The 15,286-nt window shown below is 52.9% G+C and overlaps 1 protein-coding gene across 4 annotated transcripts; it reads right to left on the bottom strand.

The window, feature by feature from the left end:
* Positions 1–554: 554 nt before the first annotated feature.
* On the bottom strand, positions 555–8,341 carry SCAMP3 (secretory carrier membrane protein 3). 4 transcript variants are annotated; one of them, XM_048828603.2, is made up of 9 exons: positions 8,172–8,341; positions 7,103–7,180; positions 5,162–5,305; positions 4,868–4,991; positions 4,571–4,699; positions 4,057–4,216; positions 3,434–3,535; positions 3,092–3,209; positions 555–2,806 (listed from the first exon to the last, which is right to left on the bottom strand). In XM_048828603.2, exons 1-9 carry the CDS (start codon positions 8,232–8,234, stop codon positions 2,660–2,662), a joined length of 1,065 nt encoding a protein of 354 aa, XP_048684560.1. In that variant the 5' UTR covers positions 8,235–8,341; the 3' UTR covers positions 555–2,659. The 4 variants fall into 4 exon arrangements, with proteins under 4 accessions (XP_048684560.1, XP_074978943.1, XP_074978944.1 ...); XM_075122842.1 differs by lacking the exon at positions 8,172–8,341 and adding an exon at positions 7,676–8,159; XM_075122843.1 differs by lacking the exon at positions 8,172–8,341 and adding an exon at positions 7,683–8,159.
* Between the last annotated feature and the right edge of the window lie 6,945 nt (positions 8,342–15,286).

Here is a 15,286-nt window from a genome sequence, read left to right as displayed (position 1 = left end):
AGGAAGGAGCTGTGAGAGCATCTGCTACTTCTGCCATTAAACCCTCCCCCCACTTGCAGCCCTAACCCCAGCAGCTCCCCTGGGGCTCCCGGCCTAATGGAAATGCTTTCCTACCAGCAACCGCAGCCCCGCTCCTACCCCGCCTAGCACTGCGGCCAGCACTGCAGGGGCGCACAAGGGCCAGGGAGGCTGTTCAGACAGTGCACGGCAGGCGCTCTCCCCCAGCGAGGGGTAACACGGGATAGGCCTTCACCCAAAGAAGGGAGCAGCAGAGGGAGATGGGCTGAAGGCTACCAACAAAGGGGAGATAAGGTCCCCCTTCCCAGTGCACGCTCCTGCGAAGGTGGGTCCAGGATGGGTCTTCCAGAGCACCCCTCACGGCCAATCAAACCTTGCCCATAGCCTGGAGGTTCCACCCCCATTTCCCCACCCTCTGCCCAGAAGATACTCTCAGGTGCACAAAGGGCAGCTCACAGAAACTTATGACTCTCCAGCTAGCTGCCGGCCTGGGCCCAGGAGAGGCTAGACAGACATGCAGACAACACACACAGCCCTGGAGAACAAGGAGTTAAACTTTATTTTAAATAAAATCAAAGCTGGCTTTGCATTTGGCACAGAAAAAAAAATGCACCACAGTTCTGGGGCAGGTGAATTGTGACCTGTAGTGTGGAAAGTCTCCATGCCAGCAGTCGCTCTCTGCCTCTTACATGCCCTGACAGCACAGGTCCCTAGGCACCCAGCCCCACCACTCCAGAGACAGAAGGACAGCAAAAGGAAACATATCCCTGCCCCTCCTACAGCTGTCATCACAACTCCAGGGAACCCAGGAAGTGCTGAGGGCAGGCTGCTGCACTGCAGGGAATCACAAATGTAGTGCTGGAAGACACCACCTGAGGGCAAGTCCCGTCCATCTCTCCCCTGCCCTGAGGCAGGGCCAAGTAAACCTAGATCCCCCTGACAGGTGTTTGTCCAACCTGTTCCTAAAAACCTCTAGTGATAGGGATTCCCCCACCTCCCTTGAGAGCCTAGTCAAGAACTCAACCACCCTTCCAGTTTGATTAGACACTAAAAAGGTTTTCCTAAATCTCCCTGACTGCAGATTAAGCTCATTGCTCCTGCCATGCTGGTCATCCTCAGCCCCAGGCAAGGCAAGAATTCAAACCAACAGTGCAACCTACTCTGCACCCAGCCCCCCCACCAGCCTGGAGAGATAGCACTAGGGAGCAGCCAGAACATTAGAGCTGTTTCAAGCCAACAAAACCCAGCTCCCAGAGTGGGAAGGGAGAGCTACACCTGTCCCATCCACAAGCCAACATGCTGTGGGCTCTGCCCCCACCTCCCTCTCCACTGTTTGGCTTCCCTGGGGCAGCCTGTGATAGAGTGCTGCCAGGACAGGAATGACCCTATACATTGTTGACCCCGGAGCATGGGGGAGGGGAGGCAGGAGGCACTAGGTGGGTGCTGAGAGAGAACACAGAGCCAGTAGAGTAGGGCACTGGGCACTATGGAGCAGAGATTTGGGGTATCCCTGGGGCTGATGCCCAGGGACACTGATAAATCATACAAAGAATGATCATGCTACATCGGCTAAGCCAGGGTATGCAAGGTCCATAGCGTCTCCCCCACAAGGGGGGACAGGGAAGCCAGGGCTATGGCACCTGCTCTGCAACTTCCCCAGTGACAGAGTAAACCTAGATCCCCAGGCTCGGCTCAGCCTACTGGTACTACTGGGCAGGCAGCTCAGAGGCACAAGGAGCCTCAACACCCAGAGCAGTAGCTCAGGCATCTCACCTGTTAATCATGCAAGGAAGGAGTTCACCATAGGGCCCCAAGGCAAGTGCTGGCCAAAGGCTGTAGCCACAGCACTGGGTGGGCAGCTGCAGTGCAGGGGACCCAGGCCCAGGTTATTTCCTTGGCATCAAAGTTACCCTTCACTGCACGCAACATGTGCTGGGTAGCAGCCCCAAAGCTGCTCCCCATTCTCACCTCACTATCGCACTGGGCCAACAGCCAACCAGCCCCACCCCCATGGGGAGGTCACAGCAGCAGTAGTCACTGGAGGAAGTGTCCTTGACAGATAAGGAGGTCCCACTTCAAAGGCAGTACAGTGAGAAACCTCCACCTATGCCTGGCCCAGAGCCAGCTCCGCCCTCATGGCCTTACCCCTGAATGGACAGAGGGGATGCTGAAGTTAAGACACAAGTCAGCCCCCTCTGCACAGAAGCAGCAGGCTCTCTGGGTTAAGCAGGAAGCAATTCCATGGGTCAGGAGGGGTCTGGGGATCTCAGGCCAACAGTGCAGCTGTGGCCAGGAAGAGCCAGGAAATGCAACATGCACAATTCCCACCCCACCCAAGCAGCTGGTGCTGGACATGGAGGGAACTGAAACGGGAAAGAGCCCCTTCCTGAGCGCAAGGGAAACCCCATCTTCCCCCACAGCCTCTGTCCACAGGGATGGCACAAACCTGAGCAGCACCCATCCAAGAGGGAGGAGGTTAGAGCAGCAGAGTATTTGGGCATCTGTGCTTCCAAGCTGGGATGAGGCAGCCTCTGACTGGCTGAGGCAGACACAAAGGGACCCAATGAAAAGTGCAACTTGATTTCCTTTTCTTTAAAAATAGCCCATGTGAGAGTGATGGGGCCAGGGGCTTGGCCTGCCCCTACTGCGCCCGGAAGGCACTGCCCGCTGCCCCCGTCGCGACATTGGCTGCTGCTGTGCGCACCGCCTGGTTTGAGAAGACACCTGCAGCAAACTCCTCCTGTGCCTTCTGGAAACTGGCACCTGTCCGGCGGTACATGGAGTGGATCTAGAAGAGAAGGCCAGGGTCAAGGGATGCTGTACTTGGGCCCAGCACCCAAACTGGGACCCCAGCACTACTACAGACTCTGAGGGGGCCACACAGTGGAGGAGAGGGGGCACCCTAGCTAGAGTGCGATCCCCCAGAATCAGGGCAGGCTCAGCCAAGCCCTGAAGAGCCCAGCAGGACCCACAGGACTCCAGCATGTGCTTGAAGCCAACTCTCTGCACCACAGGGGCAGGAAAGCACTGGCTGGGATCCTGCTAGAAGGCCGAGGCCCCACTTGGTACTCACCCTCTTCAGCATGATGATCCCCAGCACGGCCACCACTGTGAAGAACACGGCCACCAGGATCATGATCACAGCAGCAGCCTGGTTTTTCCTCAGCACAGTCAGACTCGCTATCCAGCCGCTGCAATGAGAGAGAGTGGGCTGCCCATGCGCACAGACTCCCAGCCCCTCCCCACCAGGACAGGAGCACCCAGCAACCTTGCCCAACAACCACTCCTGCTGGGATGGACTAGCCGGCACAGTAGGGCCTCTGCATAAGCAACACAGGGCAAGGCCAGAGAAAGGAGAGCCTGCTCCCCTGAGCCTAGCTCCAGGCGGCCCCAAGGGCCCGTCCACGGCCCCTACCTGAATCCCGAGCCTGGGATGCCAATGGCCTGCAGCACGTATACAATGTCCTGGACGAAGAAGATGAAAAAGAACACAAAGAAGTTGAACGAGCTGTCACTCCTGAGGGGGGTGGAAGAGAGAGAGGCCGGGTTAGTTAGAATCTCCCTCCCGCTCCCTCCTCCAGCAGGGCCAGTGAACACAGGCCTGAGAAGCAACAGCCAGACCCAGGAGGTTCAGCCAGGCCTGTTGCTTTACCCCCCAGGAAGCGCACAGTTCAGTCACCCACAACTTGGGCACTTGACTCTCGGGGGGGGTGCTCCTCCCTAATTCCCCAAGGCAGACACAATACGGGGCCGCTCGAGTCACCTCCTCCAGGGCAGGGGCCAATGCTAATGGGGGAGCGCGGAGATCTGGTACACTCAGATCATTACCCCTTTCTCCCGTAGGAGTTTAGCTGCAGGGTCTACAGCTCAGAAGCCCTTGGGAAGCCACGGAAGATCTGAGGTGTCACCAAGGCCTACAGCCAGGCAGACCCACTGCAGCTACAGGACATCTGTGGTGCCCTGGTAAATGAATGGAGCTGCCCAAGAATCAGAGGCTCTCTTGATTTGCCAGCCCCAGAACTCCCAGCAGGGACGCACCGGAAGGCTTTGTACATTGGCCTGTACCAACACAGGAAGGAGCAGGGTGTGAAGAGGAGAACCCAGAGGATAGAGAGGCCAAAGCCCGAACCAGCTGTGGTATCCACGCAGAACCAGGCCAGGGAGGCCAAGAAGTTCAGGAAGAGAGTCACGGTGCTGGCTAAGAGAAACAGCAGGTTAGGAAACCCCTGGGGCAGCAGAGCCCTAACCCTCTGTGTCACCCCCGCCCACAGCAACAAGATCCACCCGCTTTGGTCCCAGCACTGGGAGTCAGGAATCCTGCTGCTCTTAAGGGGGCGTGGGAGTACACCTCCTGGACCACTCCCATACGTAGGGTATTCCCAGTCCCGGGCCCCATCCCTCTGAATATTGCGAAGCCTGTGCCTCCCCCTGCCCCCTTCCAGCAGGATCTCTTTCATCCCCACCCCCCAACATGCAGGGATAATCACACCCCTCCAAACCCCCTCCTCATACTTGGGGATCTGCACCCTGGCGCCCTTCTCCAGATGCTCACCCATCCAGAGGTAGTACATGGAGGAGACAGTTTTCTGGAACTCCGTGGGGATCTCCACAGGGATGTCCTGGTAGAAGCAGGGCTTTACGGGGCAGAAGGAGGGCAGCGGAGGCCAGTTGTTTTGTCTGACTGTCAAGCAAAGCAGAAAGCATGAGGCCAGAGTGGGACCATGCAGCAGTTCCCCGGAGGAGGGGAAGCCCACGTTCCCCTTGCCCAGGCAGAGGTCATTTCCCAGCTGCACTGGACCAGGGAGCCTGGGCTGCTGACCTTCCCCCCCGGAGTGGCTCTAGCACTTACTTGCAGCATTGCCCAAAGCTGCGTTCTGCAGCTCCCGCTCCCGCCTGTCCAGCTCCTCCGCCTTCCGGTTCAGCTCCTCCTGCCGCTTGAGCAGCTCAGCTGTGGCAGCTGCTGCTGCTGACTCCTAACAGAGAGAGAGAGAAGGGGGGACAACTCAGCTCACGGGTTCCAGAAACCAGCTGCTCCCAACCCTCTCCAAACTGTGACTCAATTCCACCAGTCCCCACTGAGATAGCACAGGTGTCAACCAACCCCATTGCCAGTGTGCTGGCTTCCCTGCCCTGCACCCATCACCTGAGTTCCATAGGAGCCATAGTTTTTGGACTCTGGGGGGCTTGGCTTCTTGTGGGGCTGCATGGCGGAGGCCGGCGGCTGGGGCACTTTGGTGACTGGTGGAGTCGGCTGAGCCCCTGGCTGCGGCTGGTAGGGAGGGGGTGGCTATTGGAGACATAAGAGAATAATTAGACATGGACACTGCTCACAGTCTTCTGCTTATATCTAGGAGGCAATGGGCAGGGAGTAGGGGAAGAGACGGTACAGGCCTGGAGTGTGTAAGATAGGAGCTACTGACAGTCAAATGCCCAGAGTTGGTGTCAAGCTTTCTGGAGTGGCTCATGAGCACCAACCTCAGGGCAGATTGTTAAGAAGCATGGCAGAAACCCCAAACTGGCTGTCAGTTCTACACTTAGATTTCACCAGCCAAGTGTCAACTCCTCAAGCACTGTCACAGACAGTCCCTTTGGGCACTCTGCTCCCTCTATCTTGCCACCTAGGCAAGCTTGCCTTTGTAACAGAAGGCCCCTTACACTAAAAAAATCACAACAATATTCAGGTTAATCCCAGCCCTGAAGGACTAGTAACTTATCCTAGCTCAACTGTACTTCAGATCTCCCACTAAAGACAACACTTGTAGCCAGTCCTATAATTAACTAAAGGTTTATTAGTTAAAAATAGAAATGAGAGTTATTTACAAGGATACACACACAAATGAGTTAGGGTCTTAGGTTCCAAAAGGTGGTAGGTAGATGCTGCTGTAATATGCAAGCTCTGTGCATCCTTTAGGGTCAGCCCAGGCTAAGCAGCTGGGGATTCTTTGCTTATGCTTAGAAATCTTGCCCTCTCAAAGTCCAAGCAGCATAGTGAGACAGTTTCTTGTTAGAGATTTTTATGTGTTCCCCCCAAGAGTTCAAGGTGATGAGATGAGTTCCCATGCAAGTCTCCACTTCATGAACAGGGGTGTGTGTAGAATGCAATTAAAGTATTTGTTCTTTTATGTTTCAGTGGACCTTTTTGGAGGGAAGGACCTAACACCTTCTGTAGGAAGCCACCATTTTACATTAATTAATGCTCCTTTCCTGTTCGATGACTTACACCAGTGGTTCTCAAACTTTTGTACTGGTGACCCCTTTCACACAGCCAGCCTCTGAGTGCGACCCCCTTTATGAATTAAAAACGCTTTTTTATATATTTAGCACCATTATAAATGCTGGAAGCAAAGTGGGGTTTGGGGTGGAGGATGACAGCTTGTGACCCCCCCATGTAATAACCTCACGACCCCCTGAGGGGTCCGGACTCCCAGTTTGAGAACCCCTGACTTACACAATTATAGAGGATGAGATACTTAATACCACTTCAAAACATGGGGTACAGATGTTCTAAGCGATATTAATACATGCAGCAACTTACAACTATTCCATAAAGTCTAAACACAAAACATTCTTGTAAATGTAAGATTTTAACAGTGCTAACACACAGGTGGGCCAGATGGGTTTCCAGCTGTGCATCTGTCAGTGTTCACTTGAGAGCTAGGGGCCTTAACATGAGCTGGCATCTGGCCTGCCAGCATGACAGCTGGGCATCACAGACTGCTGCTCTATCAGCAGTTAACCCACACACAAGATCCTTCTCCATGCATATGTACCGAACCAGCCCAGCATGAGACTCTGTAGGGAGCAGGAGGACTCAGCTCACAGTAAGCGTGAGAAACCCAACACTATCCTCCCACCAAAGTAAGAGCCCCCAGAGCCCCCTGTTCCCAAGAAACCCACATGAGCTGGCCAGGTGCCAAACAAGCCCCAGCTGAGAGGGACAGGCCACAGACTGGTGTCTGGGATGTAACCCAGGAGAAAATGAGCATGTCCACGGACAGCCAGAACAATGCAGAGGACTAGAACCCTGTGGCCAGTGCAGGCTCCTCCCCAATGCACTGCCCTCGGCGCCCAGAAGCTTCCTTACCCCTCGGTTATCAAAGGGGTTGTACACATCCAGCGTTGCATACTCTGTGCTGGGCTTGTGCTGTACCACAGCAGGATCCTGAAACGGAGCATGAATTTGCAGTCACCATGACCAAACAGCGCTCCCATTCACCCGCTATGCCCCAGGCCCTGCAGCAACCCACCCAGCTCCCACAGACGCCATCCCACTCCCAATACTCAGGGCAGCGTCGTCCTGTAGGCCATGCCGCTCCCTATGTGGGGGGCACTCTCTCGCCTACAGCACTCCCCAGCCCCTTGCAGCCAGCGCTGCTCATAAGTTTACTCAGACTAACACGGCTGTTACTCTGAAATCAAGCCAAGGGGAGGCTCTGGAAGCCAGGAACTGGGGCACAGACAGAACTGCTCAGGCCAGCACGGGCAGTGCTGGTCCGACGGCACCACCATGCAGGAGGGAGCAAACCCCACAACCGAGCACATGGGGCAGGTCTCCCAGGACCCCACTAAGGGACCCGTTTGGGAGTCAGAAGGGCTGAACGACAGGTACAATTCGCTCAGCTAGTGTTTTCAGGAGACAAACGGGGGGAAACAGCACCCAGCACCAGACTGACTCCCCAGAAGGCCGCGGAAGCAGAATTCCCAGGAGGGCTCGACCGGCTGCCAAGGGCTTGGCTGGCAGGAGGCAGGAAGACAGTGCAGCGGCCCGAGACGGCCGACGCCCGCTCTCTTGCGGGGCTCCGGAGCGGGGGGCAGCGGCCGCGCCGCAGGGAGGCAGCTGGGGCAACCTCAGGGCCGGGGCGCACCGGGAACCGGGCCGTGAGGCCTCCCGCCCCGCGAACCCGGGCAAGTCCTTCTCCGGCGCGTCCAGCCCCCGGGACCGGGAGCCACCGCCCGGCCCGGCCAGCTGCGGGGAGCCTGCCCGCTCCCCGGGGCTCAGGGCGGACCCGGGAAGCTGCCCCCGGGGCCCGATGACGTAGATTGGGACAGGAAGCGCTGCCGGAGGAAAGCTCCGCGGCTGCCGCCCCCGCCACAGCCCAGGCCGGGGCCAGCCTGCGGGCCCCCCCGGCCCAAGCCCGCGCCGCGCCGCGCACCTGGAAGGGGTTGTCGGGCTCCCCGAAGGGGTTCCCCGCGCTGCCCGCCCCGTGCTGGGCCATGCCGGGCTCCGGCCGCGCGACCCCAGCCCCGTCCGACTCGGCGGCGTCCGTGGCCCCTGCCCGACAGACGCTTATTGGCTGCCCGCCCACCTACGTCACCAGCGCTGCCCACGTTGCGGGGCGGGAGCCCCGCACCAGAGGGCTGTGAGGCATAATCACGCGCGGCGGCTGCGTGTGCGCATGCGCAGGGCTGGAGCCCCCCCCCCCCCCGCGCCGCGCTGCATGCTGGGATGTGGAGTTTCTCCAGCCCCTGAGCTCGCGCGGCCTGGCCGGAACGTCTCCAGGGCGCCGTCATCTCTGGGTCCCTGTGCATGCTGGGACACACGGGCCCGCCTGGTCCGCAAGGCATGCTGGGAGCTGTAGTTTCCAGGGTGACACACCCGGCCGCGGGGAGGACAGGCGGCCGGTGCCATTTTGTCTTCCTTCCCCCTCAGTGAGCCGGGCCCCGCCTGCCCCCAGCCTGTTGCGGCCGGCGCGGAGCAGGGCCGGGGCAGCTTCCGCCAGCGCCCCAGCCCGTCAAGCCGCCCAGCCTGGGCCCAGTCCGCGCCTGGCCAGCCCAGACCCATCGTTACGGGAGGGGGCCTTGGAGGGCTTCCCCCACCCCGGGGCTCGGTCCGGCCGGGGCCGCTGGGCCCCCTAGGCCGAGCAACAGCCTGAAGAGGGGGCCAGGAAACGACATGGATTTGCGAAGGGAAGGCACGTGTGCTTAATTCAGAGCGGTCCAGAGGGATGTACACCAGCGGGAGAGCAAGGAACATAACATCAGAGTAAACTTTCAGTGGCCGACGGACTAAGGGCAGGACTGGTCCTCGGCCTTTCGCCCTTTCCTGGCTGCCCCAGGGTGGGTGGTTCCCACAAGCCAGTCTAGGTGAGCACACCAGGGCCTTGGACTCAGATTCATTAGGCATTGTGTGACTCAGTGATTTGCCTTGCCTCCTGAAAGCACCCCCCACAACCCCCTGGCCTGCAGGCTGAAATCTTACCGTTACAAAGGGGCTGTAAAATGTTCAGCCCTGGTGCAAGTGACCTGAATACTCCCCAAGAATCCCTGCTCACAAGTGTGTGCAAACACAAAGTGCCGTATCTTATAATTGACCATGGTTGGTACAAGCTCGTGAATCCTTCTTTCAGAGGAGCCAAAGCAGTAAGAAGTTTAGGGCTTTACCCTGCAACTTCCAGAGTGATCCCACTTCCACACTAGTGATTCCAAAAACATACAGTAAGGAAGAGATGGTTCATGGAATAGAAGCAAGGGTTGCATCAGAGGAGCAACCCAACTCCCACTTGAACTCCACCAACCCATAGTTATCCCAAGAGGGTGAGAACAGCAATTCTTACAGCCACAGAGGCAGGGAGCAGAGCAGAGAAACTGGGCTATTGGGCCCCAGCTGCTGGTTTGTTCACATGATAGGACAGCGCAGCCCCAGCTGCAGGGACGGCATCGTGCTCTCTGTTGTTTTTTTCAGGGAGCTGAGATCCATAGTGCTGAGGCCAGAGATGAATGAGTCAGAGTCAGGGGTGCCCTGAGGCCTCACCACAGCCACATGGGCCTGCAGCATTTTCGCCTTCCCCCCCATGGCCTCCAGCTGCTTCTTATCCACCTTGTTCTGAGGAGGAAACGGAAAGGAGAAAGATGTTAAGTGTGAGGAGTCATAAGTAGAGCCATCCAGCCGGTATCATGAGCAGGGCCCTGCCCTAACACAACTGTCCATCCAGGATCACAGGTCACTTGATCCTAAGGAAGCATCACAGCCTTACCATATAAACAGGTTTTTCCTCTTCCTAAATTAAGTAGGGCATTTTGCAGTTATCTGCACTCCATGGGCAAGTGAGCAGCCCCAGAGCTAGGAGCAGGGTCTGCCCAGCAGCATATGGGCTAGAACCTGACCAATGGATGCAACCGAGCAGGCAAAATCAGACTCTAACTCTAAGCTTCCCTGAGGAGCTACATCTCCTCTTCCCCAGCCCTGTTGAATTGGCTCCCCCTTATCTTGGGAAGCTGGTACTTCTCTCTGATGTGGGTTCTGATGGCTGCACGCTCAGCCTTTCTCTGAGCATAGTCCACGTCCCATTTGCTCCTGAGTTAGAAAGAACTATGTCAGCAAGCTGCTTCTCCCAATCGGAACAGGGTAGTAGGTATAATGGGTTTCACTGGGGTGGAGGAACCTTGGGACAGAGAGCTACACTGTCTCATGGACTGACCATCCTATGCAGCCCTCTGAGTCTGGGCCATGCTCTGTGCTCACCCAGGGACATCTCCCACAGAAGATAATGATATACAGACAGGCCTGTCATTAAAGGGGTTCCCTCAACATGTGGGGGGACCCCCATCAGATCCAAGCAGGACCTAAAACATCTCTTTGAGCTGGGCATGGTGAGGTGGGCATTTGCTCTTACTTCTTGCCCTGGATCCTCTGGTTCTGTTCTGCTGGACTCTTTACGCAGCCTACCAACGCTTGGCAGTCCTTATCCTCGGGGAAGTCAGCAGAGATGCAGCACTGCAGCTGTTTCACTGGGGCCCTGAAAGCATACTTCACCACAGATTCCATAGGTGCAAGTTGGAGAGAAGAGGTGAGCAGAGAGGCTGGAGCAGAGGCAGCAAGGACAGCAGCAGTCAGTGCTGTGAAAGGTGCAGAGACAGACCTCCCGTGCTGAAAAGGAAGAAGAACATCCAGCAATTTTCTCTGAGATTGTTCCTATCTCACGAGCAAAGGAAAACAGAAAGCAGAAGATTCTGGAAGTGAATTGCAGGCTAAGTAGGTAGCATGGAGTAGAGGATTTTAGTTTCGTGGAACATTGGTCCACCTTTTCTGGGGAGAGGGCAATGTATAGTTTGGATGGCCTTCGCCTCGGCAGAAGGGGTACCAATCCCCTCAAGGACAGGCTGGGCAGACACCTCAAGCAGGGTGTAAACTAATAGTAAAAGGGGAGGGTAAAAAGAAGGAAGATATGAGCACTCAGCACGAAATCGAGATGTTGAGAACAACATTAATCAAGGAAGCTAAGGACATGGGGAGAGGAAATTCTTAAATTGCCTATACAGTTGCCTAGAAGCCTGGGTAACAAATGATATAATTGGAATTGGTCATTTATGATTTGCATTTGTGTGACTGGAATGTTAAAATCCATGGTTGTAAACTATTTAGGAAGGATCAAGTGGGCAAACGGAGAGAGAGAGTGGCACTCTATGCCAAAAATTGCACTGCCTGTTTCTGATTCTCTGATAACTCAGAAGAAAATTATCTTGAATGTTTATGGCTCAGTGTCCTAACAGATAAAGCACAACATTGGGTATTAGTTGATGTCTGCTACAGACCACTCAATTCCAGAGAACAGGATGACCATCTCCTTATGTACCTTCCTAGGATGTGTAGGGAAAAAAACGGATCATGGGGGACTTAAATTTGAGTGAAATATGCTGGAGATCTCATGCTGGCAGTACTAAAACAAACTTGAAATTTGTAAATATTATCTATAATTTCCTATCTCAAAAAGTGTTGCAGTCAATATGGAGGAATTCTTTATTAGATCTTGTCCTAACAAATAGAGGAATTAATTAATTAACAGTAGCTTAAGTACAAGTGATCATGACTTGGTCACATTTATACTGTGCAAGCAGAATAGAGTCCACACCTGTAATATATATGCTTTGTGCTTTAAAAGGGCAGATTTCACAAAGCTGAAAACAAGTCAGCTGGAAGAGAGAATTTAGTCAGAAAATGTGAATCATTTAAGAACAACATGTAATAGATGCCCATAAAGGCACAATCCAACAATTGAGAAAGAAGGCAGTGCTGGGTAAAAAAACAGCCTGGTTTACAGGGAAAGTGAAGGCAGGTATAATTATGTGTATGTACAGTATTGTAGAAAATTGATAAGGGAAACAAAGGGACACAAGGAGAAATGTATGACCAGCAGAGTTAAGGACAATAAGGATTTTTAACAAAATATATAAGGAACAAAAAGAATCCTGACAATGGTATTGATCCATTATTAGACTGAAATGTTCAATAAATATTTCTGTTCTGTGTTTGACGGAAAACCAGATGATAGTCTAATCATATGGTGATAACTTACTTTCCACTGCAATAGTATGTCTGGAAAATTTTAAGCAAAAGCTTCTAAAGTTAGACATTTTTAAATGAGCAGGTCCAGATAACAGGTCCAAGAGTTTTAAAAGAGCTGGCTGAGCTCACTAGACCATTAATGCTGATTTTCAATAAGTCTTGGAGTACTTTGGAAGAAAGCTAATCTTCTAGAACTTCCCATGTGCCAATATTTAAAAAGGGTAAATGGGATGACCCAGGAAATTATAGGCCTGTCACCCTGACATCAATCCCAGGCAAGATAATGGAGTGGCTGATATAGGACTTGATTAATAAAGAATTAAAGGAAGGTAATGTAGTTAATGGAAATCAACGTGCATTTATGGAAAACAGATTGTGTCAAACTATCTTTTTCTATTTTGATGAGATTAGAAGTTTGGTTGTTACAGGGAATAGTGTTGGTGTAATCTACTTAGAATTCTGCAAGACACTGGACTTGATACTGCACAACATTTTGATTAAAAACTAGAATGATGTAAAAGTTACATGGCACACATTAAATGGATTAAAAAAAAACGGATAAGTCTCAAAATGTAATTGTAAATGATGAAACATCATCAAGAGGATGTGTTTACAGTGGGGTCCTGCAGGGATTGGTTCTTGGCCCTACACTATTTAACATTTTTATCAATGACCTGAAAGAAAATATAAAATCATCAATTTTCACGACACAAAAATCTAGGGCATGGTAAATAATGAAGAGGACACGACACTGATTCAGAGCCATCTGGATTGCTTGGTAAACAGGGTGTGAACAGTATGTGTTTTAATACGGATAAATGTAAATGTATACATCTAGTAAAAAACTTAGTCTATACTTACAGATTGGAAAACTCTATCCTGGAAAGCAGTGACTCTGAAAAAACGTGGGGGTTCCGGGGGATAATTAGTTGAACTTGAAATCCTAATGTGACACCATGGCCAAAAGACCTAATGCAAGCCTGGGATACATAAACAGAGGACTCTCGAGTAGGAAGAGAGAGGTAAAATAACCTCTCTTTGGCATTGGTGCGACTGCTGATGGAATACTGTGTCCATTTCTGGTGCCCACAATTCAAGAAGGATGTTGATAAATTGGAGAGGGCTCAGAGAAGAGCCATAAGAATAAGGATTAGAAAACATGACATAGTAATAGACTTAAAGAGCTCATTCTGTTTAGCCTAAGAAAGTTAAGGGGCAACTTGATTACAGTTGTATCTACATGCGGAACAAATATTTGATAATGGATTCCTCAGTCTTGCTGAGAAAGGTATAACACGATCCAATGGCTGGAAGTAGAAGTTAGACAAATTCAGACTGGAAATGAGGCGTAAATGTTTGACCGTGAGGGTAGTTAACCACTGGAACAATTTAATAAGTCATGATAGATTTTCCATCACTGGATTTTTAAATCAAGATTGGATTTTTTTGAAAAGAGCTGCTCTAGGAATTATTTGAGGGCATTTCTCCAGCCTGTGTTATTCAGGAGGTTAGACTAGATGATCACATTGGTTCCTTCTGGTCTTGGAATCTATGAATCCATGTAGGGAATGGGGAGGGATTCTCCCTATTTGTAGGGATGTCCCAGTCCCAAGCTGGTCTGGGGGGAATCTCTGGCATGACAGAGACAGACAGATAGGCAAATTCCAGACGCTTTGCACCTCCTGGCCAGCTCAGATCAGGATACAGGGACCCTCAGTGCAGCTGGTTCCACTAACATTTCACATTCAGACATCACCTGGAGACACACAGCAGCAAGTGGAGTGACTAAACTGCCCTGATATGCCAAGGGGATTGCTCAGCATCCTGGGAGCCAGCTGTATGGGGCACAAAGGGCATGCATGCCGAGCCAGACACAGGTCCAGGAATTCAGTACCTGGGCAGCAGTTGCATCTGCCTTGTGGCCACAGATTATCATCCATCCTCTAGGAGAGCAAGAGAGGAGCTATAAGGACTGTGTGGCCCAAATGCAGCCACTCCCCACCTAACCTCCAGGTTGCCAGACTGATAGCACAGGGCTTGGTAGCTTAGTGCATAATGTCCAGAGCAGAACTCTGGTCCTGTCTCTCTCAAGCTGCAAAGGGAGTTAGCTGTGATGCTACCCGGGAGGCTGAGGGCTGGTGGTCAGGCTGGAAATGGGGATTCTCTCCCAGACCTAAGCTGGGTACAGGGGACAGGTTACTCACTCAGATCCAGCTCCTGCTTGCCCTCAGCTGGACACTGACGACCGGCACAGTGGTGTCAGGCTTTCCTGTGCTCAATCCTGGATGCTCACTGTGTCACTGCAATGTGATCAACAGTGCTGCTCAGCCAGCAGCTTGAGGCAGATTAATGCTCCCAGCCCAAGCGCCTTAAATTTGAATCAGGACACAAAGATGACTCAATGTCACCTCATCCCTCACCCAAGTCTCAGGTCTCACTAACTCCAGGTGAAACTGAGCTTTTCCTTTATCCTTCTGAGTGATGACAGGGCGCTAGGCTAGGACACAGTCTGTCATAGCCAGATGGTACATTAGCAAAGCACCCTACATGAGGGCTCCTCACGCATCTGTTCTGTCTCTCTCCCCAGCCCCCTAGGAGACTTTCCCTGCCAAACATTTAACCAAGAACTAACATGAAGATTCCACTATGTTTGTGACTTCCCTGCAGGCTCCAGTGGGAGATAGCCCAGTTCAGACAACAGTCCCTGCTGTGCAGCTGGTAAAAGAGCAGAGAGAAACAGCGAGAATAGCTCAGCAGCTGAAGAGGTGGCTACACTGAGTTTGGGTAAGAAAAGCTCCTGATGGGATGGCTGCCTGCAAAGGGATAGCTACAGTGCACCTAAAGAGTTTTCCTGACAGCCATCACTAATACAGTCAATACCAATACATCCTGTGGGCGAGTGACACGCTCTGGCAAGACTTCAAACACTCAGGCTCACTTGGCACAGACATTAATTAGCCTGGGACACTTTAAAAATCTGGATTT

The sequence above is a fragment of the Caretta caretta genome, chromosome 24 (assembly GCF_965140235.1).
Source record: "Caretta caretta isolate rCarCar2 chromosome 24, rCarCar1.hap1, whole genome shotgun sequence".
Taxonomy (NCBI): Eukaryota; Metazoa; Chordata; order Testudines; family Cheloniidae; genus Caretta; species Caretta caretta.
The sequence above is the reverse complement of the archived record's forward strand: the minus strand, read 5'-3'. Positions and strand labels throughout refer to the sequence as shown.

Coding starts and splice junctions, on each gene's coding strand:
- SCAMP3 (XM_048828603.2), bottom strand. CDS start 8,234: ATGGCCCAGCACGGGGCGGGCAGCGCGGGGAACCCCTTCGGGGAGCCC. Junction 5,306..7,102: donor ACCCCTTTGATAACCGAGGG/GTAAGGAAGCTT, acceptor TGTCTCCAATAG/CCACCCCCTCCCTACCAGCC. Junction 4,217..4,570: donor CATGTACTACCTCTGGATGG/GTGAGCATCTGG, acceptor TGTTTCTCTTAG/CCAGCACCGTGACTCTCTTC.